Here is a 25,187-nt window from a genome sequence, read left to right as displayed (position 1 = left end):
ATTTTTTAAAAAAATTCTATAAATTGACACTTATTTATGAAAATTTTATTTCATCATAAATAATAGACATGTCATTTATAAAAAAATTTATTATATATCGCCGGTGCATCGCATTGTTACTTTACTAGTTAGGTAATATAATACGTGATATAATATAATAGTGTAAGTTTTGACCATTTATATCAACTCCTTTACTCAGGTAGCCGCTTTCGATATTCTGAATGACATAATTATAAGGCCTGCTTAATTTGGAGGCTCCAGTCTTGCTTGAATAGCTGTCTCTTAAATTTAATGCATGCGTCCCGTGATTTATTTAATCGTTTGTATTCTGTAATAAAGGAGCCTCCTGGATGGGTAAGCACAATCTTGCCTTTTTCAGTTTTTGCCCTTTTAAAGTTAAATGAAATACTAACTCAGCCTGTAGAGAAAAGAATTAATTGAAATATCGAGTCAGGCCAAAAAGGATTGAACGCGCACAATTATTTTAGAGTAGTCATCATGATACATACCCGCAAGAACGGAACATGCCCAAAGAATACTTGCCACAGAACCATCACGATCTCTCTTTAATGAAAAAAAAAAAAAGAAAAAAGAAAGAGGAAAACAGGGAGAGGGTGTCTCCACTTCCCTCCCCTCCATTTTCCTTCATTTTTTTCTAATCACCCATAAATTAAAATTTTTCAATGACTCAAGTTTAATTTTTAATAAAATTATTAATTTAATTTATATAAGATATGTAAATAAAATATCATCGTTTATAATGATTTAGATTAAAATTTATTAGTTTAAATTTATTTATATATCTTTATAGAAAATTAAAATAATAATTCTGTCAAAAGTTAAATCTGAGTCGTTGAAATTTTAATTCTAGAATGACTAGAGAGAGGTGCAAAGAAGTGGAGAGAAGGGAAGCGGAGACACCTGGTCTGGTCCCTGAGAAAAACAGGATCAGGCGCTCCGTTTAGGCTTTAGGGTTCTTGATTTGTTCAACCTCTTCAACACTGATCTGGAAGGTCTTGGCGAGCACATCATCAGGCACACTCGGCGTCGCACTGAACAGAGCTGGTTCTATGAACAAAGCTCCAGGATTTTGACTATTGAAGGCTACAATATGAGAAGCAGGAGTCTTCCCAATGTTCTTCAGATAGTGAAGCGAGCCCTTCGGAAAAACAAAAACTTCGCCTTTTTTAAGGGTCTTGGTGAAGTGCTTGGTGGAGGTGATGATAAATCCGGCCTGCAATTCTCCCTCCAACACAAACACGATCTCGGTGGCGCGTGGATGAGTGTGAGGCGGGGTGAACCCTCCATCTCTATAATCAGCCCTTGCCAAAGATAACCCTAATGTGTTGAGTCCTGGAATTTGATCCACCGTGGCTAGCTTTACCGCAAGCCCCGCAGTGTTATTATCAAGTATCACCGACTGCTTCGCTAACCCGTCGAAGAAGAAATCAGCTGCCGTCACGTTTGCCTCGTCTTTGCACGCATACCCGTTCACCTTCACACCTGCAGTTCATGCATACACACATGACACAGTCACACAGTTCACATAAATACACTGCATTGATGATCTTTTCCCGGTCCATTTCCTTTACGTGCGGCATATTATTAGTAATTTTCAGCACAGGAAAACAAAGAAGAGTTTATCGGATTGGGAATGGTACTTACTTGAAGAGGGAAGAGCAACGCAGAGGTCTTGAAGCGTGTCCGGATCAGAAGCGAGGGCCAAGGAGATGACATTGCTGACGATGACCAGAATTGCGAAGGTAGTTGTTGGCGACATGGTTTTTGGAGTGATGGTCGTATCTGATAGATGAGAAAAATAGAGAGGCAGTGTCGCTTAAATATAGAATATGCGTCGTTTCTAAACGGAGTGCCCATGGGATTGAGTAGACGGATAGTGAGACTGAGAGTGAGATTGATGCGATGTTAAACCCTAAAGAGTCGTTTCTTCAACTTAAATTCAAAGGAATTTCCCCTGCAAATTCTAAATTATTATTCCTTCGGCTTCTTGTATTCTCCTACGTGAATTAATTTATTAATAAGGGCAGTTATTAAAAGTTGTCGTTATTTTTAATTGTGTAAGTAGAAAATTATTTTTTCTTGACTGTGCCCTAATGTGCGCTCATTTAATAATTAATAATACTCCATCATTATTGCAGCCAAGTTCAACTCCTTTTACTATTTTTGATGGAATAAAATTGAAAGTATGTATTTAATGCACGTGATTTAGAGTATTTTTCCTCGTGTTTAAAGAAAAAAAAAAACACCTTAGCTTAAGGTGATATTTGAAGACTGATGGAGAAAAAGATATGAACAATAATCTATGTCGGGAAAAGGAAATCTACGCGCGTTATAAATTAATTCACTAGGTGAAAAATACGAGTGCGTCCTCTGCAATATTTCTTTCAGTCCGTGAATAGAAAACAAGAAATAGTTTTCTTGGATTCGCACCGCAGGTAGAGTGTAACCAATACAATAGTATATACATCACAGGGCTTCATTTTTTAGTACCGGCAGAGAAATGATAGCATGATACAAGCAGTCTAGGAACAACGCCAAAGTTGTACTCCTCTTGTCTAATATATAAGTCGTTTTTTAAAAATATAATTTGATTCATTTTATAAGTTATTAGTTAATAAAATTATTTTATTTTAAATTAAAATTTTTAAATTATCGTTAAAAAGTAAGAGAGAGAAAGACAAAAAAATAATATTATATGATTGATTTACTTTTTACTTAAGAATTATATTTAAAATTTTACTTACTTTTATTCATTATATTTTTATTGTATTGATATTGATGAGATTAATAAAAATAATTTATAAATAATACCGGAGAGAGTATAACCTATACTGCATGCTATAAAATAAATTCACCACATGAATTTTTGAGAATGAAATTGATATGTTCGGCATATGTCCACAGTCCATATATGACATGTCTAAAACGTTTGATCAGGGCGGCCGTGAAGTTTTCCGTTTCACACATATTGTGACGTTGCTCTTCCTGCACTGGACTGGGGAGGGTTGGTGGACGAAAGGAACTTGCCGCCAGCCTGTTTCATTATCATCCTTCATCAATCATCATGTTTAATAGAAACAATATTGTGTGGGCCTGCGAGATTGGGCCCACAGGAAGTGACCCTCCCACGACCGCGTTGAGGTTTACTGCTTCTTATTTGGATCAAAGGATCAAATCCAAGCAGGAAAGAAAATGGAACGAGATATGCAAAGTCAGAAAACAATTCGCCGTTTATTGCCAGCTAACCTTTTCAGGGTTTCTCAATTCGGCCAACACGGAAACGAACTTTTCTCTCTAAAAATTGGAGAGACCACTTGTACTCTTTAGGATTTATGTTTGATAATTTTTTAAAAACACAAAACAAAAATTAATTTGCATGTTAAAATTTAATTTGAAAAAAAAATCAAGAGAAAGGACACGTAATAACCATGACCGCGGGAAAGAGCTTCTAAAAAATTGAGATCAACCTCCTAACCTCTCTCAAGCAAAAGATCACTCCATCCTACCAATCTCGCCTGTATGCTGATATATCTGCACTTGCATATCTACCAACCCTCACTCTATCATTTTGCAGTTGTGTAATAATATTGTGTTAATTGTTTTAAGGACCCCCAGGATTTGTCGAAGGTTTCATCACCGTCAATCCTCATTTTTCCTTTCCTGCCCTACCGTCTCTGATCTGATTGAGAATTATACTTGTTTGGTTTTTGTTCAATAGCTTTCGTCTTTCACACAATTTTCAAAATTTAGTTTAATCCTTGCATGCACTTGCACTGCTTGTTTATTTAATTTTATACAAGGCATGATATTAATTGTTACTGTAGATTCTCAAATGAGGGGTTGGTTGGGTTGAGATTTACAGATATTGGCATGATATATTATTTATTAAAATTTGTTTTGTTGAAATTTAACAAATATTATGTATTTACTATCAGGGTGATTTTTTGGGCGCGCGCGCACACACATATATATTGTAAACATTCTACATTAATAAAGACTGACAGTTTTTTTAATCTCCATTTCTTTCTCTCATGGCTCCTTTTAGTAATATAATCTCAATAATATCATTATTTCTTTCTTTTTTTTTTGGGAAAATAATGTCCTTGTTTCTATTTCTCATATCCATGGTCTAGGACGTCAGTGTCGTGTGGTCACGTCCAATGTACTTTAACAATTAAGCGATGAGTTTAAGATAACCACATCAACTACCAAATTAAAACTCCGCTGTGAATCAAAATTTCGGTCACCCCTGCGAATCCAATAACACAGTTCTTCTCTCATTACTCGTTGCATCCATTTCCCCTTCCTAGACGCTTCTGTTTCAAGGAGCCATTGCTCTTAAATTGCCTTTTTTTTTTCCTTTTCTTTAATGGATCCTAAAGTTTCTTACTATTTTATGTATTATCAACCCTATATTTTCCTCCTAATGCCAGCCAGAACTCCATCGAAAAAATAGCTTCTTTTTTTGTACAAGCAAAAAATTGTTTCTTACTCGGAGACACTCCCTGCCCGTCATTTCGAAGTTCTGCCCCAATAGGCAATAGACGGCTTTCTTGAATTTTGTCTTCGCTCCAACATGGAGATTGGGCCCACATACGTGATAAATGGCCTGGGCAAGGCCCAAGAGAATGATTCGGGTGACAATGATCCATTAGATCAGGGGACGATGTGGAACACGATTTTCTCTTGCAAACAATCCCTTGACATCAAAGGCGTGTTGACCAAGAGAAATTCGGGCTTAGAGACCAATGAATTTGGATCTAGTAAAAAATTACAAACCTCTTAATATTTAAATTTTTGTTAAAAAATGTGCCTATAATCAATGATAGAATGTGACCATTATCTTACGAGGAAATGTAGCACTGGCCTTTATCCAGAGCCCACCAATATTCATGATAAAAATTTAATAACAAAATTTATAAATAATAAATAAATAAATAAATAAACTTCTCGCACGAATTACGAGTGTTATTTTGCCGTAATATAACTTACCGGATGCCGCTACGAAGAAGAGAAAATGGGTCGCAGTGTCGCGCTTATAGCTGTAGTTCCCTTTCCTGCCCCCCATTTCATTCTGTGTTACTTCCAAGGATTCCGGTCCCAACAAAGACTTGCGAGTTCCAATGACGTCTTCCCATTAGTTTCATGGAAATGAAAACGCCCACGTAAGCTTAATTTTTGATTCAACCATCAAATTTATGTCGGGCAAAGGCAATTGAAGACAGACGTAGATGATTCTGTGCCTAAGGCAAAATACACCTATTAACATTAGAACTCCCCGGAGAAATACAGAATAGAAGAATGAGTCTGTGGAAGGACCTGGGCAGGGTCTTCAACGGCCTCTCTTTGATAGCCAAGGAATTCGTTAAACGCTCCCCCCCTTTCGAGTCTGCCAGAACCGGAGATTTTGAAACCCTAGTCAAGAAAGCTCTGGTTTCAGCCACCGACCTTTCCGGCCTCACCAAGGGAAAGGTTCGCCAACTCTCAAACCCTGGCTCCTCTAACTCCGAACACGCTAGTGATTCCGTTGTTTATTTCACAGACCTTTCTGATGCGTCGACCGCAAACAGTGATAGTGCTGGCAATTTCCGTGCCCAAGATGAAGTGGTTGCTGCTGACAATGGAACTAGCTCCCAAGTGAAGAGTTCTCGGGAAGCTTCTGATGCCTCCGTCGATGGAGATGTTTGTTTGACATCTAAAATCTTTGATGAGGGTAGACATTGTTCGCCGGGGAAGGAAAGTGAGGTCCAAAGCTTGGGTGAAACAGCCAATGCCGATGAAGTTGCAAGAGGGGAAGTGGTAATTGCGCCGCCTCTGAGAAGACGGACGCCGAGGGAGAGAAAAGTTCCTTCAACTTCATTTTCCAGGGCGCTTGGGTTAGTTTTTCCTTTTTCATATATCCAATGAAAACTCTTTGTTTGTTACAGAAGTTGCGGTTCATCCTTTGACATTGATTGAGTAAATAGCGGGATTAGTAAGTTTTAGTGAAATAGATTAAATTTGAAGCAAGGAAATTCTTTTGGGACCATTCATTGTACCCTTTCACTTTTCTCTTAACCCAATTTAGACACTGTCACCAGTGTTTTTTTTTTTTTTAAATAAATGTATCAACATTCTCCGAAGTCTATATTGAGTCATGAAAGAGATTCGTTTCCACTGCGCACTTGTTTCAGAGATAGACAACCATATCTTTTATCAAAGGAGAAAATATTATTTTCTTTTGCACCTTATATAATCTAAATTTCATTTTCCTTTTATTTTTACTTTGTCACTGTAGGTTTGCTGGACTTGGAGCTGGTCTCGCATGGGGAACACTTCAGGAATCTGCCAAGAGGCTGGTCTTTGGTAAACCTAGTTCACAGGACAATCAATCTGTACTGTCCCCATTTTTGTCTGAAAAGAATGCAGAGAGATTGGCTCTGGCATTGTGCAGAATGCGTGGAGCAGCACTCAAAATTGGACAGATGTTGAGCATACAGGATGAATCTCTTGTTCCTGCTCCGGTACTATGACACTTCTTATGTGCATGCAATGATAATAATTGCTGATATAATGCATGCTCACATCTTGAAATTGTAGAATTGTTGAGGCATGTTGATGACGATGTAGGGTTTTTAGTTGAAAGGTGATGCAAGTTTTTTTTTTTTTAAATTATCTTTAGGGTAATTTAAATGATACAGTTTAGTTTTGGGGGTAATTGAGGTGATGCAATCTTTGTTAAAGCTATTATATTAAGTTTTTGGTTTAGTATAGAGCCTTGAATTTATATTCTTGAACTTTAATTTAAATATCATCAACAGTCAAAGTCAAATATATGTAAAATCAGTTGTGGGTGAGCAGAGAGTGATTGTGCAAATTTTCAAGACAAATTGCTAAAGATATTGCTTAGTACTTTCTTGGAATTATAGAAGACAAATTGCAGAAGAGAATTTGGGAAGAGTATAAGGTGTGGAATACTATATGTGCTTGATTCAATTGGAAGAGTAAAAACTAAGGCACACTGCAAGGTATACTGATTATGTTATTATTTCTTTTGGGTTACATTAAGAGGGTTTGAACCCTTGATCTCTATATGCACCCCACCCCACCCTTGCCACCTAAGCTAGCCCTAGGTGGCTTGCTTATTATTATCATATGAGAAATTCTAGTTGGATGCAATGTATTTATATTTTGTACATTCTACTAGAGTTGAGGGAGGTTAAGTTCTATCATGGTAAATACTTTGATGAGAATTGGAATAAGCCATTGTTATCTGTATCTCTGATGAGAAGTGCTATAATGGCTGATTTAAAATTGATATCTGTTCTGTTACTAGATGCATTGGCGTAGTCCGATGTCAATCAGAGGTCTATTCCATTGTTATCTTTTTGCAGATTTGCTAATTAGGTCATGCCGTCATGAGCAGATTATTATTTCTGCAAAGCTCTAGAGTCTCTCAAAAAATTGGGGATTTTTCATGTCAATATTTCACATACACTACAATGGTCTTTTGTACTTCTCCAAATGTTTGGAAGCGAAATTAGTATGGATTACTTTCTGCCCATTTATACTTTGTCAGCATTTCCATGATGAAATTAGTAATTGGATTTCTTATTGCTTATTAGTTCATAATTATTAGGTTTTATGTGACCTAAGAAGTAAAGTCTCAATCTTTTTCTGTAGATCCTGACTGCATTAGAAATTGTCCGTCAAGGTGCTGATGTTATGCCAAAGAGCCAGCTCAATCAAGTTTTAAATGCTGAGTTAGGTCCAGACTGGACCTCAAAATTGATTAGTTTTGATTATGAACCAATGGCTGCTGCAAGTATTGGCCAGGTATGCAAGTTTGTGTTACATATTACTTAAAATCAATTATCTGCTGGTGTTATTTGGTAGCCATAAACAGTACATCTCTCTCTATCCATCTTTCCAGTATGAGTATATAACTTTCTGATCTTCTCATGAATATGAATCACCATTAAGAGTGTGGGAACTGGCACTGTCATGACTTATGTTCAGTCATGGCATTGCATATCTTGTAATTCCTCACCATTGTGGTTTCTCAATGTAATTTTTTTTTCCTTAAATTAATATTTAATGTTTAACATCATCGAAATTAGCTTCCATCATCTTAAATATTAATTTAAAACCCCACTATATTATTATCTTATTTGTAATTATCATATATGATCACTCACTGATGAACTATAGTGAACTTTGAACTCAGACTCCTACTTTCCAGCCTGCCAAAGTCTCTGTAAAGGTTGATACTGATAGACATTCTATTTGACTCAACCTAATGCTGTTTGAATTCATGGCGCATAAAAACATGAGTCTTTCTTCTAAAAATTCCATAATTGGCTATAGTTAATTTATATAATTCAAAGAAAAGCGGTTTTCCATTTCCATGGCCAATGTGTGCAGTAGGCATATGCGCAAACAAATTATGTTTGTAGCTCATTCAATATTTTGCAGCTTCATTTTTTTGACATTTCTGCTTGCTATTGCCTAACATGGTTTTTCATATGAATTTAGGTGCATCGGGCTGTCACAAAGGATGGCATGCATGTTGCAATGAAAATTCAGTACCCTGGTGTTGCAGATAGCATTGAGAGTGACATTGAGAATGTGAAACTTCTTTTAGATTATACAAATCTAATTCCTGAAGGACTTTATCTTGACAGAGCTATAAAGGTGTGTATTTATGGTTAGAATCCCAACAAATTTACTGTTTTGAATTCCTGAGTCCCACCCCCCCAGCTGAGCATGCAGGATAATATTTATCTATGGTGGATGTTGATTTGCTATGTTATCTATGTATATGAAGATCTTAGTTTTGACAAACATATTTGTTTAAGGCTTTGCACTTATGGTGTTCTTGAAAATTATTAAGGTGGCTAAAGAAGAATTGTCTCGTGAATGTGATTATGAGTTGGAGGCAGCAAATCAGAGGCGATTCCGAGATATGCTTGCGGGCAGAGAAGGATTTTATGTTCCATTGGTTGTAGATGATATTTCAAGGAAAAGAGTTTTAACTACAGAACTTGTTTCTGGTAATTATTATATCCCATTATGGGGGATGTGCTTTTGACATTTCCTTTCTTCAGTGGACACTTGTAGGATTCAAGCTTCATTGGCATACTAGCACTTAAGTTGGCCCAAAGCATATGTTGTTTACTGTTACAAAACTGTCAGTGCATATTATTAACTTATTAGCACAGCAGATGTACCCTTTTGACTTCAGTGAAAAGAATTTTCTGTCTGTTTGTCATAATAATTATTTGACAAATGAAATGTTTGGCCTTCTGAACATCTATGCAATATAGGTATATTTTCAGTCAGGTTTTCTTTCTCTAGCAAAGTCTCAACATTGGCAGTTTGGACTGATGGATGATAGAACTGCATAATGTTATAGGCTGCTGAATCAGATAAGAAAACCTGCTTAATTCAGGCTGTTTCAACCATTGATGAAAATGCCATTGTTTCTGCTAGTCAAACTAGCATTTTGTTAGATTACATTATAGTGAACCTGATTTTATTTTAGCAGCATATTTTACTACATGTTAATATCAGTAGTCAGTGAAACATTTTAGCATACCATGCTGTCATTTTTTTTTATCAGATTGTTTAATATGTACTAAAGATGCTTATATTCATCTCAAATCCAGGTTTACTTCCATATTATTTCACCTTTCTCTCTGCTTATTTACCAATAAGATATTCGATCTAAAGGTTTTATGCTTTTAGCTTGCTTTTGAACTTTTCCCTTCTTACAGGAATTACCATTGACAAAGTGGCATCACTGGATCAGGAAACTCGTAATTATATTGGAAAAAAGTTGCTGGAACTCACTTTGTTGGAGTTATTTGTTTTTCAATTTATGCAGGCATGTCCCCCTCCCCCCCGGCAATCACATCTGCATACATATAGGCCATGGCTACATTAACATTCTGCACTTTAATATTAGTCGCTGGAGTTCAGAGATCTGAGCATAGGACATTTGAACTTTATGTGCTGTTATCTCGCTGATGAGTTTTGATTTAGCTATGAAGTTCAGGTGTTCTACAAGACAAGTAAACGAATGTTCCTATTAAATTCTCGAGGCAAATATGACAATATCTTAGGTTTTAGCGGGGCGCAATTCCTGAACTTCAAACTTAGGATTTGGGAACTTAGGACCAAGACAAGAGTCGAGGGGGAAATCTTGGTGATTTCCCTGATTTAACCTGTAATTCTATAAAGAACACGCTTGGTAGAGTGTGTACTACAATCATAAGTTTTACTGGGATGCTGTTGTAATCTAAAATTCTGCAAGTAAAAGGCAAATCAATTTAGGAACTTGGTGGCTAGACTCATTTTGTTGAGTACTGTGGTCTCCTTGATATGTGACATGCTCGTGAATTTCTGTAACAAAATATATATAGATCAGATGTTAACCTGGAAGATGATATACTTGTGTGTTCATAAATTTCAGTTTCTGGTGTCATTTGCTTTGATGCTTCATGCAATGTCATTTTATGCCTACTTCTATTATTATTCACACACGCACACAAAAGTTGCCTGTTAGTTTCCCTTAACTCACTGGTCTTTGTGGTTTTCTACTTCTTTCTGATGCAGACTGATCCTAATTGGGGTAATTTCTTGTATGATGAAGCTGCCAAGTGGATCAATCTCATTGATTTTGGAGCATCACGGGAATACCCTAAAAGATTTGTAGACAATTATTTAAAAATGGTAATTTTTGTTTATATCTGTGCTTGATGAACTTTTGATTTTTGAATTATTGCTTCTTTTATTAATAGCTAGGCTCTAGTTTGATTTCTTTGGTTTGGGTTTATTCTTCTCTCTTTTTACTTTATATTGCTGAAATTTGATCGTCCTTGAATCCTTGCAATGTGATTAGGTTCTAGCATGTGCTAATCGTGACAGTGATGGAGTCATTGAGATGTCAAAGAGACTTGGGTTCCTCACTGGAATGGAATCAGAGGTGATGCTGGATGCCCACGTTCAAGCTGGGTTTGTGGTTGGAACGCCATTTGCTGAACTTGGTGGGTACGACTTCCGCACAAACAATATCACCTACAGCCTTTCACACCTTGGGGGGACAATGCTGAAGCACAGGCTCACGCCACCTCCTGATGAAGCCTATAGTCTGCACAGAAAGCTTTCGGGTGCGTTTTTAGCTTGCATTAAGATTGGAGCTGTTGTCCCTTGTCGGGAACTATTATTGGAAATGTACGAGCATCATCAATTCGGTGATGAAGACAGTGGAATATCTTCAGGTGTCTCGATGTTTTCGTAGTCATTATTCTTTCTCCATTTGATTTTTCTGATCGGTAATAATGGGGATGTTAATTTGCATCCAGGCTCCTCTTGAGAATGTCATTTTTTATATTAGTGTGAAAAAAAAAAGGTCCCCCTTGTGGCATAGCCAATGCTGGTGGTTTTTCCCTGGTGTATTATAGATCTTTGCAATGAAATGCTCGTTCGCGTACTTTTTCAAGGATCTCACAAGTAGTTTGATTCCCAAAAAAAAAAAAAAAACTTGTTAGCCGTTACACACACCATTAAGAACCACTCAGAAGATTGCTTGAGCAGGGTTTGGTATCGAGGTGAGCAAGCTGATTTGTTTCCTTGGAGCAGTGATTGGTGGTCCCGTAATTCCTGGGAAACAGTTCCATGATGGCATTCATTACATCCAGGTGAGAATAAGATGATATAATGTGGTGCGGGAACAGGCTCGTGCCCCCTATTCTGAGCATTATGTGTTCATCCTTGAGATAAAGTCTGGACTATTTAAATTTTAATTTGGATGGTTCAGATTTTAAGGATAATTTTATATTATATTTATTAAAATAAAAATTTAAAAAAATTTAAAAAAAGTTAATAAAATTTTTATTTTTAATATGATTTAGATTTAATTTAGAGGGTTCAATTAAATATTAAAATTTTTATAATTAATGTATATTGATTATCCAAAATACTTAAAATTTGAATCATTTAGCTTAAAATTTAAATGGTTTAAATTTCATTTCAAGAATGAGTACATGGTGCTCATCCTCGAGATGAATAGGGAAATTACTTCCCTATTTTGGCTTAGTAGCAGCCTTGTGCAAGGCTGGCGCTTGGAATATAGCTTAGCTGATTCCCAATAGCCAAGACCATGGACTTGGTATATAGTGGTATGTGAGAATTTCAATAAAAAATACTTTGACCATATTTGTTTAAATTTAAAACTTTTAAACTTTTGAAATTTTACTGCAATTCAAAACTATTGATTTGATATTAAATTTTTGAGGTAAATGATAAAATTGCTCCTCATTTAAGTGAATAACATAACTTCCTTGCTTTGTTTATTCATTATCCTATTTTACTTATTTTTTTATTTAAAAAATGTTCGTTATGTTACTTAACTTATTTTTATTTTAAGTGTTTAAATCATTTTAAAACAACTCGTTAATTCCTTACTATATGCTATTTATACTATTCATTTATTTACGGATGATTGTTCATTGTCTTACTTTGTTTGTTGATTATTGAACTTTTATTTGATTTCATTCCAAGAAAATGAATAGAGTAAGACAATTGATATTTTGTAAGTAGATAAACAAATGAAGTAAGGCGGTTTTGATATTAATTTAAATAAAGGGTAATTTTTCATTTTTTTTCATGAATTTAATATTAAATTAATACTCCTAGACTACAGTAAAATTTTAAAAATTTAAGAGTTTTGAATTTAAATAAGTATAATTTAAGGGTCTTTATTAAAATTCTTTCCAATGGTATTCCTGACCACCCACCACGGGTTTCTGTCTCTCCCCATTCACAGACCCTGTTACGTGAAGCCCAACCTGGTACCTGAGAGCCCATTGGCCCAAAAATTTTGTACTTGCAGCCATGGTGCATGCTGTCACGGGCTGAGAGTCTGGCGCAGCACACGGCGCCCGTGCGGCGTCCTGGAGGACCCCATAATCCTCAGGACAAGCCTTACCACATACGGATCACACTGGTTTCCCCTGCCATGGGCTCATCAGGGAGGCGGCACTAGCCCCCGACTAGTTGTGCACACAGTCCGAAGACTGAGGCAGAACACCCCCAATGCTAATGTCGCCCCCTTTACCCATATTGTGCGAGGCTAACCAGCGGATCGTTCATTATTTTCGTCTTTACACGGTCACGGAAATATCATCCGTGACATTCTCTCACACCCAATCTAGCACGCCCTCGTGCTAGGGGAGAACGACTCCGCCCAAGGATCGAACGTACAGTACTGCCACAAACACATCAGCTTACTGCTGAGTGGCCACCCGAGTCCTGCACTCTTCGGACCCACTCGCACCCGCGAGCCAACAGGAGTGGAGTCGACAACGACCAACCTTCCCGCCCGAGTCCCCACTTTTGGACCCACCTGCTCGGAGGCCTTTCTGGAGCGGTGCCGAGGCCGACCAGTCCCAACGTGGGACCCCACGCGTACACAACAGTAAAGTACGTCCTGCTCTGATACCACTCTGTCACGGGCTGAGAGTCTGGCGCAGCACACGGCGCCCGTGCGGCGTCCTGGAGGACCCCATAATCCTCAGGACAAGCCTTACCACATACGGATCACACTGGTTTCGCCCTGCCATGGGCTCATCAGGGAGGCGGCACTAGCCCCCGACCAATTGTGCACACAGTCTGAAGACTGAGGCAGAACACCCCCAATGCTAATGTCGCCCCCTTTACCCATATTGTGCGAGGCTAACCAGTGGATCGTTCATTATCTTGGTCTTTACACGGTCACGGAAATATCATCCGTGACAATGCGCAATTTCACGTCATTCTCTTGCAAGCAGAAATCAAGTCGTCTTCCTTGGAAACCAGTCATGATGCACTGATGACTTATGACTCGATCGAGTGGAATTTGTTGGTGGGGATTGCTATATGAAGATTAATAGAAATAGAGATAATGAAAATTGTGCACTTTAAAGTATGGGTAACACTTTTTCTATCTGTTTCAATCTTTAGGTGCAAGTTAGATTGGTGGCAAAATTTCTCCAAGATACAATAAAAACTCTTAAATATGGTTTATACTATCAAGACTCCAGTTAAGATAATAATGATTTTTATAAGGTAATAATTTAATTTCATTTCTGGTGCACTCAAAGAATAAGGATAATGAGTTTCAATAGTTGGATATATAAAATAAATGTTAATGAGAGGTATTTATAGATACTAAAATTATGCATTAAAGTAATACCTTTTAAATAATAAAACTCTCTTTAAAAGTTATAGTCAATATTGATTCATAACCCTTAGTTCATGAATGACCTTGTGTTAATTCATGGACATTCCTATATTAGTTCATGAACCTATATAGTTTAGTAATTAATATTAACTTTGAGTTATTTATAATAACTTTTCAAGAAAAGAAACATCATTTTAATCTGTAGAGTTTTCATAAAACACCTTTCCTTCCATCAAGTGACACCTTTTAATTTTAAAAAGATATGATCTTGATGACTATAACTCCTTAATTTATATGGACACGACTTTCCAAAAATATGTCTTCGTTTTGAAAGTATTTTAATGATCCCCCACCATTTTTAAAATGATTATAAACTCTTATCACTTTCAAAATATCATATTTTCAGTAATGGTGTCTAAGAGACTTGAACTTTTACTTAGCAAGACATGGTTTTACCCAAATGAAATAACACGGCAGAGTTTTGAATTAGTTATCCCATGTGAACAAGTGTGCAACACTCACGCATAAGATCTCAAACATGTGAACAGGTGTGCACGACTTACACATATGATCTCAAATTATTGTATAGTGTACACCATGACATTACCATAATAACATCACATGCTACCCTGTCATTGTAATTTAGATTAAATAAATCCATAGCTAGGTTACTATAATAGAAAAGTTTTGGACTACAATTAAAACATTTCAAAAGTGTGGGATCCCAAAAAAATTCTTTAGATATTATTTGAGCTTAAACAAATTAAAATCAGTAATTTAAGCGCACAAAATCATAAAATATAAAGAATATAAGGAATAACCCTTGAGTATGATTTGTACTACCAAGACTTAAGTTAAGACAATAATAATTTTTATAAACTGATAATTTAACATTATTTCCCATACACTCAAAGAATAAAGACAATGAACATCAATAGCCATATACAAAATGAATGTTGGTGAGGGATATTTATAAATATTGAAATAATACGGTAAAGTTGTAACTTTTAATAAGTACTGAAACTTTTTTTAAAAGTTATAATTAATGTTGATTCATAACTCTTATATTGATTCATAAATAATCTTATGTTGGTTCGTGAACATCCCACTGGTGGTTCATGAACCTACATAATTTAATAATTAATATTAACTAAAAGTTATTTATAATAACTTTTCATAAAAATAAATATCCTTTTAATATGTAAAGTTTTTATACAATACATCTCATTTCATCAAGTGATATCTTTTAGTTTTATAATGCTCCAAAAATGCTTTCAAAAATTAGAGAAACATGATCTTGGTGACTATAATACCCTACTTAACTTTTCATAAAAAATTATTAATTTAGAAGGACATAACTTATTAACTTACAAGGGCATGATTTTTTTTAAAAAGACATTTTTTCATCTTAAAAATATTCTGACAGAATTTGTCAACATGCTTGTGGTCCTGAAGAGTTATATCTGTCTAACTCAAGTAGAAAGTTGGTTTAAACAGATCTAGAATGTTTTGCATCGGGCACATTAATTTCGAAGTTAGTCTTTGAAATTTTCAAAATGATCATCAAAATATAAAATCCACTAAATTTTTCTGATCTTCGAGCCTTCAAACATTTTCACTTAGCTTGTTCTTTTCGTAAGTTTTATAGTCGGCGAATTTCTTGTGTCCTCAACAACTTGTACCGATTTCTTTTATATACCCGGGCAACCTTTGACTTTGTCATGTTAACTTTGATTTTCCAAAAGGATACAAAAATATGGAGTCTGGCCTCGTTAATGGCCTCTCAATTCTTAAGGTAGTACGTACGAGTCGACGGAAGCGTCCGGCTTCAAGGACCAGCTGGTCCCAACACAGCAACACTGCCTGCCGGATTTCGGAGACGCATTTTAATTGCCTAGTCAGCACCTTTATTTTTAATTATTTAAAAATATCATTCTATTAAAAACAATCATATTTAAGGATTATCGAATGCTAAATATAAACAAATCTTTTAACAGAAATTCAAATATTGATTTGTTACGTTGTGAGAAACTATCCTATTTTGTTAGACTCAATTCTATTCGTTTTATTCATCCACGTTTTAGCATACTCCAACCATCCAAATTATAATATAAGTTATTATTAATCAATTACTTTTTTTAAAACAGCCGGTTAAAATCTTAATTTAAAAAAAATTATATTTTCAATCATATACTTAAATGAAATAGGTAATTAATTTATGTTTTTATAACATTTGACTCATTAAAAACACTTTTATTAATTACTTGGGTGGAATAATAATAAAGTAAGGATATAATTAAAAAATATATAAAATTTATTCAACACCATATATTTTGAATCAGAATTTTTAAAAAACGTCCTAGATTATAGTCCAAAGGGAGTATTAATTAGCAAGTAAGTTAAAACCTTGTTAATGAATATGGGGATTTTAGTCAGTAAACTTCTTTAATCTTATTTATAAGATAGGGAAAGAAAATTAATTTTGATCCTATTTATAAATAATTTTATTATTTTTATGTTCATTTTTACCTTTACATCTTCACTAAGTGTTTGAAAAAAATTTTAAAAATAATTTTTTTATCCTTATTAGACGATAAAGATTGAAATTTATTAAATTTTAAGAAAGTTAAAGATATTTAAATTTTTTCTTAATTCTAATTAAATATACTGAAAATAAAGTGTATTGAGACGGGTTTTTTTTATATAATCACAAAATTAGTGGTATGTTTTTATCTCTGTGCATTAAATTGTAGGGTCATTGTTTAAAAACCTATCACAATTTTTTGCATATTAACTACAAATAATCAATTTATATATTCTGTAGGTTCTATGAATTAGTTAAAAGAATCTTATATTTCGAATAAGAGAAAGTAATTAACACTAGTGTACAATTTTTTATCTAAATTGATTAAAATTAATCATTTAAATAGGTTTTACAATCAATTTAGACAAGGCCCGTTTAGATATCTGATGGATATCTAAACCAATTTACAAATAAATCAAATTCTAAACCAATTTAAATAAAACTTAAATAAAATAATTTTAAATTTTTTAATATTTAAAAAATAAACTTGTAAATCAATTATGAGGTCATAAGTGATGTAAATATAAATAATATTTAAATTACTTATGACCGCCATCCCTTGATTTAGATATTATTCATATCTAAACTGATTTTGGTGATAATGGGTTTAGAAACTTTGCTATATTATAATAACCAAACAGTTAAATTGTCGTGGTCAGAAAAAAGTGTAGAAATGGTATCTGCGACGCGGTCCAATTTCGGTGGCCTGCTATAATTAGTAGCCAGAAGCCCAGAACACAGACGACCACCGTCCAAAGTGGAAAAAAGAGCCACAAAACCTGCCAGAAAGGTCAATATCAATCTTGTTAATATTTTTTGCTTGTCTTACTATAAAAAAATTATTTTTCTTGTTTATTGTCTTACTCTAAAATTTGATTTTATAAAAAAATCTATAATAGATTTTAAGAAATTAAAAATTATTTTCCTTATTTATTGTCTTACTCTAAAGTTTGATTTCATAAAAAAAACTATAATAGATTTAAAGAAATTAAAAATTATTTTTCTTGTTTATTTTTGCTCTAAAGTTTGATTTCATAAAAAAAAATATAATAAATTTAAAGACATTAAAAATTATTTTCCTTGATTGTCTTACTCTAAAATTTGATTTCATTGGTTATTAAAAATTACATCCTTGCAAAATACGGGTATTAACTCATACTCTCTCCATTAAAAAATATTTTAAGGAGTTAAATGTTTAAAAATATAAAATATTTTTAGTCCTTTAAGATATAATTATAATCATTTTTTTTAAATATCTCTATTGAATAGACCACTTTATATATTTTTAGAGTGTAAATAGAAATAAATATGAAAAGATAAAATTAGTTTAAAAATAAATAAGGTTAAAATGCATAAAACTTTCCTAAACTTTGAGATGGTTACATATAGCTTTTCTCACCTTTAAAAATTTAAAGTTAACCTTCCTAACCTTTAATTTTATTTTTTAAAATTCTTTATTATTAATTATGTTATTTTTTTATAAGGATTAAAATGTCATTCAACTAAAAAATAGTATTAAAAAAATATTATATTGTATAACTATTTATAATAAATTTCTTATATTTTTTAGATAGTTGAGGCATTGATAATAATAAAAAATGTTATTATCACTATTATGTTTGTATTAGTTTTATTCATATTTTTTTATTATCAATGGTGCATGATTTTATTATTTTAAAAGATAAATTTTTCTTTATTTTCCATGTTACATAAATATTTAAAATTTTATATAGTAATGATATTTTTTTTTGGTTATCATTACCTCAACTATCAAAAAAAAATATAAAAAATTTATTATAAATAGTTATATCATATAATATTTTTGTTTAATAATATTTTTTAGTTGAATGACATTTTAACCTTCATAAAAAATAACATAATTAACAGTAGAGGGTTTTAAAAAATAAAATTAAAGGTTAGGAGAGTTAATTTTAAATTTTTAAAAGTGATAGAAGTTATATACAACTGTCTCGAAGTTCAAAGAAATTTTATATATTTTAATCAATAAATAATTATTTTATTAGGAGTGAGATTCAATTTAAAATAACTAATATTTTTTAATAGAGTGAATAGAAATTTGCATATTTTTTGTCCACATGCATGTGTTGGTTCCTTCAATGACAACATATGTCCAGTAATTTATGTTTTGTTTGGTTAGGAAGAAAACATGAGATAAAAGAAAATATGAAAAGAAAACAGGAGAGAAAACAAATTTTTTCCTATTTGGATAGGGAAAAAAAATTAGGGAAAAGAAAAAAGTGAAAGGAAAATAGGGTATGAGACTTATTATTTTTTCCTTTCAACTTTTCTCTCCAAAAGTACAGATATTTTGAGAGTAAAACTTTTTTTCACTATCTACTCTCTCACTCTCTCTCTCTTATTTATTTCGCACTCTAACTCTTAGGAGATTACTTAATTATATTAATTTAATTTTAATTAAATAGTTTGGTTTATAATTTTTAACTTTTATGCTTATGAATTACATTAATTTAACTATTTATTTAAATAATTTAGCTATTGGCTAGATCAACTGTCCAGAATTACATTAATTTAATTTTAATTATTTGATTTTAAAATATAATATAAAAATACATTTTTAACAAATAATTTGATTTTAAATTAATTTAATTATGTTAATTTTAATATAATTTATACTTTCAATTTATTTTCACAAATATAATTACATGAAACATGATATATTTTGATATAATGGCATTATAGTCATTATGATATCTGTTTATTTTCTTTTCTCCCTATATTCTCCTGTCTATCCAAATAGGAAAAGTGATAATATTTTTTTTTAATTTTCTTATCTTTTCAATTTCTTTCCTCTCAACTTTTATTTTTATCTAAACGGAGGGTTAGTCTCTTCTGTGCTCTCCATTTTTTCAGCTTAAAGAAATAGTTGAAAATGAAGAGGATTAAGAAAAATTCTGTCTATTTCGATGGATTTAGTTTTCAAAAGTTCCAGTCTTTTTTTGTTTTTTCCTTAGCTTTATTCTGAAGAACAATGCAAAAAGAATTGTGGGTGAAAAAAAAAATTACCTGCTTGAACAACTAAATTCCACAAAACAATATTTACATTTATATTAACTTATCCATATTTATTCTATATTCATCAGCCCTTTGTTTTAAAATTTCATCATATCTTAATCTCCAACTTTATTATAAATTCATTGCTTAATTGTTCTGTAAAAATACAGAATAGATTTTATTATATACAATAAAAAATTGTTGCCAAAATAATAGCATTAAAATCATATATTATAACCCATTCATATAATTTTATTTACTATGTTTCACTATCCAAATAGTAGACATTATCCCCATTAAAAACAAGCTAACAATTAATTTTGTTGTCTATGTAGCCATGACTAATTTTCGAAGGCACACAATCAAGCCCAGCGACTTGAGAAAATGTTACTTGCTCCTGTTTAGATATTAATATGTGTAACAAATTCATTTCAAATGATTTCAACAACGTACAACTTCCAACACAATAACTATAAAAAAAATTAATAATACTCTATTGATCATTAACGACATTATTACATCTACGGTATAGCAGGTTCATTAGTATAATATTTATGTTCTGTGAATTAAAAGTTTATTTTTTTTCAAATAAGTCTTTCTTGTATCTTATATGGCAACTGCATTATTTTTAGTCAAAATTTTAAATTAATCGTCATTTAAAATTCACCACACTTTTGTATAATCTCTAGAGAGTGCAACACACAGAATTCAATCTAATGTTAAAGAATTCATATGAAGTAACGATCATGTGTTAATCTTGTGAGTAGTGGTTATATAACTCATTTTAAAATTGAAAATTAAGTAAAAAATAATCAAATCTAACTTAAGTTTCTCCAATTGTTATTTGTGTCAACCTCGTGCAGCACACAGAGGGGTCACACATGGTAAAGCAGAGACGACCGCGGCAGATATGATTCCCATTTCTTATGAAAATGCTATCTTGTCGATGGTAGTAAATTGACCTCACGCCCTTTTTTCCAAGACAAGTCTATTTCTTTCATGCCGCACGTTAATAAATATTAGCTACCATAAATAGTTTAATAAAACATAATCGGAGGTTTAAGAGTCTATTAATTAGACTCCTTTTTCTATTAAGTATACAGCGTCTCGTTCGGCCAGGGGAAAAAAGGAAAAATAGCATTAAAGGTCTTAAAAAGTAAAAATTTTGCAGATAAGGCCTAATAGATTTTAAAATTATTCTGACGACCTAAAGGCCTTATTTACAATTATGTTTTTTTATTGAAATAACTAATTTGTCCTTGTCATGACCAGTCTCTTCTTCCTTCGTTTGTCATTCTCTCTCTTCCTCTGTTCTTCATCCTTTGTCCTTCTCTCTCCTCCTTTGTTCTTCCTCCCTTGTCCTTCTCTCTCTTCCTCTTTCAATACCGATACAATAATCAAATTTATTTTCCTCCCTATCATGCTTCTCTATTCCCTCTCTTCTTCTTTCTCCTTCTTCCTTCTTTCTCTCGTTTAAAGCTTTTTCGTTCAACAGGTATGAGTGGGCGATTCACTTTTATTCAAATGGGTATTGAGAAGACGATCAGGCGTTCGTCCGATTACATTCTTCTCACGCCAACCAACTTCTTGAAATGATTTGTCATAGTGTGGAAAGAATGGATCAAGTGCTACATCTGACATATCAGTTTTATCTAATCATAATGTACGCGTCACATTCATTTAATGAAAACAAGTTGTTATTTATGGATTTTTGTTGTTTCTGATATATATTTTCTTGCAACTGATATAAATGTTCTGGTGTAGATGTTGTTTATGAAATTTATGTTGTTATTTATGGAATTTATGTTGTGCAAACTTTGTAATTAACTTGTGCGGATATTTATGTGTATCATATCAACAAACCTTATATTATAAATATATGGATATTGTGTTGTTAGCAAATGGATATTTTTATGTTATATATGGACCTTTTGCTCTTCATTAACTTGAAAAACTTTTTGTTAAGTCTAGCCAACTGATAAACTGGACACACATAAACTTTCAATTGAGAATATAAAAACCTTCTTTGCTAACAAAAAAAAGAAGAATATAAGAACCTTCGGTTGTGCATTGAAGATATTGTGTTGTACATTATTTGCTTACATTTATATTTTGTCAAGCCTAGCCTACTGATAAAGTAAAATCTTATGGACTTTTAGTTGAGAATAAATGAACCTTATATTGTGCATAATGGTTATTGTGTTATACATTGTTTGCCCATTTGTATATTTTGTTAAGCCTAGCCTACTAATAAAATAGAATCGTATGGATTTTTAGTTGAGAATATATGAACCTTATGTTGTGTATAGAGGATATTGTGTTGTGCATTGTTTGCTTACATCTGCATTTTATCAAGCCCAACCTACTAATAAAGTAGAATCTTATGAACTTTTAGTTGAAAATAAATGAACCTTATATTGTGCATAATGGATATTGTGTTATACATTATTTGCCTATTTGTGTATTTTATTAAGCCTAACTTACTGATAAAGTAGAATCGTATGAACTTTTAGTTGAGAATATATGAACATTAAGTTGTGCATAGATGATATTATGTTGTACATTGTTTGCTTACTTCTACATTTTGTCAAGCCTAACCTACTGATAAAGTAGAATCTCATGGACTTTTAGTTGAGAATAAATGAACCCTATATTATGCATAATAGATATTGTGTTATACATTGTTACCTATTTATGTATTTTATTAAGCCTAGCCTACTGATAAAGTAGAATCGTATGAATTTTTACTTGAGAATATATGAACTTTAAGTTGTGCATAAAGGATATTGTATTGTGCATTATTTGTTTACATCTGCATTTTGTCAAGCCTAACCTACTGATAAAGTAGAATCTTATGGACTTTTAGTTGAAAATAAATGAACCTTATATTGTGCATAATGGATATTATTATGCATTGTTTGCCCATTTGTGCATTTTGTCAAGCCCAGCTTACTGATAAGGTAGAATCTTATGAACTTTTAGTTGAGAATAAATGAATCTTATATTGTGCATAGTGGATATTGTTATGCATTGTTTGCCTATTTGTGCATTTTGTTAAACCTAGCCTACTGATAAAGTAGAATTATATAGATTTTTAGTTGAGAATATATGAACCTTATGTTATGCATAGTGGATATTGTGTTGTGCATTGTTTGCTTACTCGTGCATTTTGCCAAGCCCAGCTTACTGATTAAAGTAAAATCTTATGGATTTTTAATTGAGAATAAATGAACATTATATTGTGCATGGTGAATATTGTATCATGCATTATTTGCCTAACTTCAGTATTTTGTTAAGCCTAGCATAATGATAAATTGAAATTACATGCACTTTTAGGTGAAAATATATCACAAACTTTTTTTTTTTACAACTATCTTTAACTAGCCGTTCTCCCGGGAGGCTACGAACAAGAAGGATAAAATCTTCTAAGATAAAAATTTATCATTGTTTAAGATGTGGGAAGGCCGAACACAGTCACAAGACATGCAAGAATCATAACCCAGCATAAGAAGTGGTTACATTATACTTCTTTGATGTACACAAGCAACTATAATTATGTATATGAAAGTATTTTCAAATAATATTTTTTGAGTAAGTGGGAATCACAAATATTTTTTATTTGTATATGTAAAAGCAATTGTTAAATATTTTGTATATAGTGGCTAACTTTTTATATATATCAGACTTGAAATATTGTATCAAATTTTATATGAGTATTTATTTTAGTACCTAGGCTAATACTAACACGAAATTATTCATATATGATGTAATTGTCCTTCTTAATATTGGAAATGTATAGACTTTCTATCGAACATGTGTGAACATCGTCTTATGCATATGTCGTGCATGGTCTGCTTAATATCATTTTGTTATAGTCTAAGCTAATAAAATATTGAAAATGTATGAATTTTTTGTTCAGCACATGTGAACATCATATTATGCATAGTAGATATTGTGTCGTGCATGGTCTGCTTAGTCATTTTTGCTAAAGTCAAGGCTAGTGAAATACTTAAAATGCATGAACTTTCTGTTGAAATGCGTGGATGTTGTCTTGTGCATAGTGAATATTACATTGTGTATAGTCTATTTCATTATTTTGAAAGTTCACGCAAGTTATGAATTCAAATCAAACAAAGGGCAAAATCGTACTTTTAATTTCAAGAAAATTGGCGATAAGGGCCTTAAGGCCCGCAAAGAAATATCAAAGTCATTTAGGCTTAAATTACAATAAAGTTTATTTTTAAGACCCTTAATGCCATTCCTTAAAAAAAAAAAATGTATGCAACGTTTCGGATGAAATTAAATATGTAAGAAAATGGCCCTAAATATAAATGATTCTGTAAAGATGTTTTAACAGTGTTTTTTTAGTATAGATATTGACATTTATCTTCATTTTATCATTGCTAATAAATAGTTAAAACTATTTTAAGTTTTAAAAATTCGTGTCCCTTAAAAATTGTTTTTTTTTTGTTATAACCTATTTTTACTTTATTTATGTGAATTAAGTCAAAGAAAAATTTCATCTAAACATTTTACGTGAACCTTTAAATGAAAAAAAAAACCCTATTATTCACCACATTACAATCTCCCAATCCTTTTAGTTTCTTCAAAAATTAAATCAAGCATCCTGTTACAATTGCTTTTTATCACTAAGTTATTTGGTAATTCTGGTAAACATATTGTAATTTCATTTGTTCTATTCCATTCTCTTCTGTTATTTTTTACCCAAAAAAAAGTCAAATAATTACTTCATTCAAACTCATGGAATGCAATATATATATATATATATATTCTGGTTTGCATTCATGGTGGGTGCGCTGTGGTAAAAATATTCATAGAAAATATAATATAGGGATACATGGGAAATTATAGAGCTAAATGGACGGTAAAATCAAAACATGAGCTGGCGGGCATTGAGCTGGTAGACAAAGTGTATGTGTTGACTTTTTGAAAATGAGAGGGAAGAATCTCTATGTCCTTGGAGGGAGTATCAGCAGGAAATTTTCGTGAGGCTAATGCTATATTCGAAAAGATTTCAGGACGATTTAAAGAAGATTGAACAGATCCACAACAATTCAGAAGAAAATGAAAACTTATAAAATATATCGGTATAGTTTAGAAAGACTCAGATATATCTAAAATAATATAAAGAGTGCAAGAAGTATTTAAATTATTCCGAAAATATCTCTCTCTTCTACATTCTAAAAATTTCTTCATAAATATTTGGATATCTTTTATAAATATTATTATAAAATACTCTAAAAATTGAGTATACATCATTGGATGAGATTAACCTCAATTATCCTCTGAGAAAGTGAAAACTTTATGAAAAAAGGGGCTTATAAA

General features: G+C 32.5%; 2 protein-coding genes across 2 annotated transcripts; one reads left to right on the top strand and one right to left on the bottom strand.

Annotated features, from left to right (window-relative positions):
• Positions 1-462: 462 nt before the first annotated feature.
• Positions 463-1,820, bottom strand: LOC129306680 (germin-like protein subfamily 2 member 4). The gene is made up of 2 exons (XM_054947386.1): positions 1,666-1,820; positions 463-1,503 (listed from the first exon to the last, which is right to left on the bottom strand). The coding sequence occupies exons 1-2, from the start codon at positions 1,778-1,780 to the stop codon at positions 962-964; spliced, it is 657 nt and encodes a 218-aa protein (XP_054803361.1). The 5' UTR covers positions 1,781-1,820; the 3' UTR covers positions 463-961.
• A 3,214-nt stretch (positions 1,821-5,034) lies between these two features.
• LOC129306233 (protein ABC transporter 1, mitochondrial) lies at positions 5,035-11,494 on the top strand. The gene is made up of 8 exons (XM_054946705.1): positions 5,035-5,897; positions 6,299-6,524; positions 7,684-7,836; positions 8,536-8,694; positions 8,894-9,053; positions 9,777-9,886; positions 10,618-10,734; positions 10,904-11,494. Exons 1-8 carry the CDS (start codon positions 5,323-5,325, stop codon positions 11,300-11,302), a joined length of 1,899 nt encoding a protein of 632 aa, XP_054802680.1. The 5' UTR covers positions 5,035-5,322; the 3' UTR covers positions 11,303-11,494.
• Positions 11,495-25,187: the final 13,693 nt, after the last annotated feature.

The sequence above is a fragment of the Prosopis cineraria genome, unplaced genomic scaffold, assembly GCF_029017545.1.
Source record: "Prosopis cineraria cultivar Desert tree isolate PC_DT_omini unplaced genomic scaffold, ASM2901754v1 PC3, whole genome shotgun sequence".
Taxonomy (NCBI): domain Eukaryota; kingdom Viridiplantae; phylum Streptophyta; class Magnoliopsida; order Fabales; family Fabaceae; genus Prosopis; species Prosopis cineraria.
This window is presented reverse-complemented; position numbering and strand designations above follow the sequence as displayed.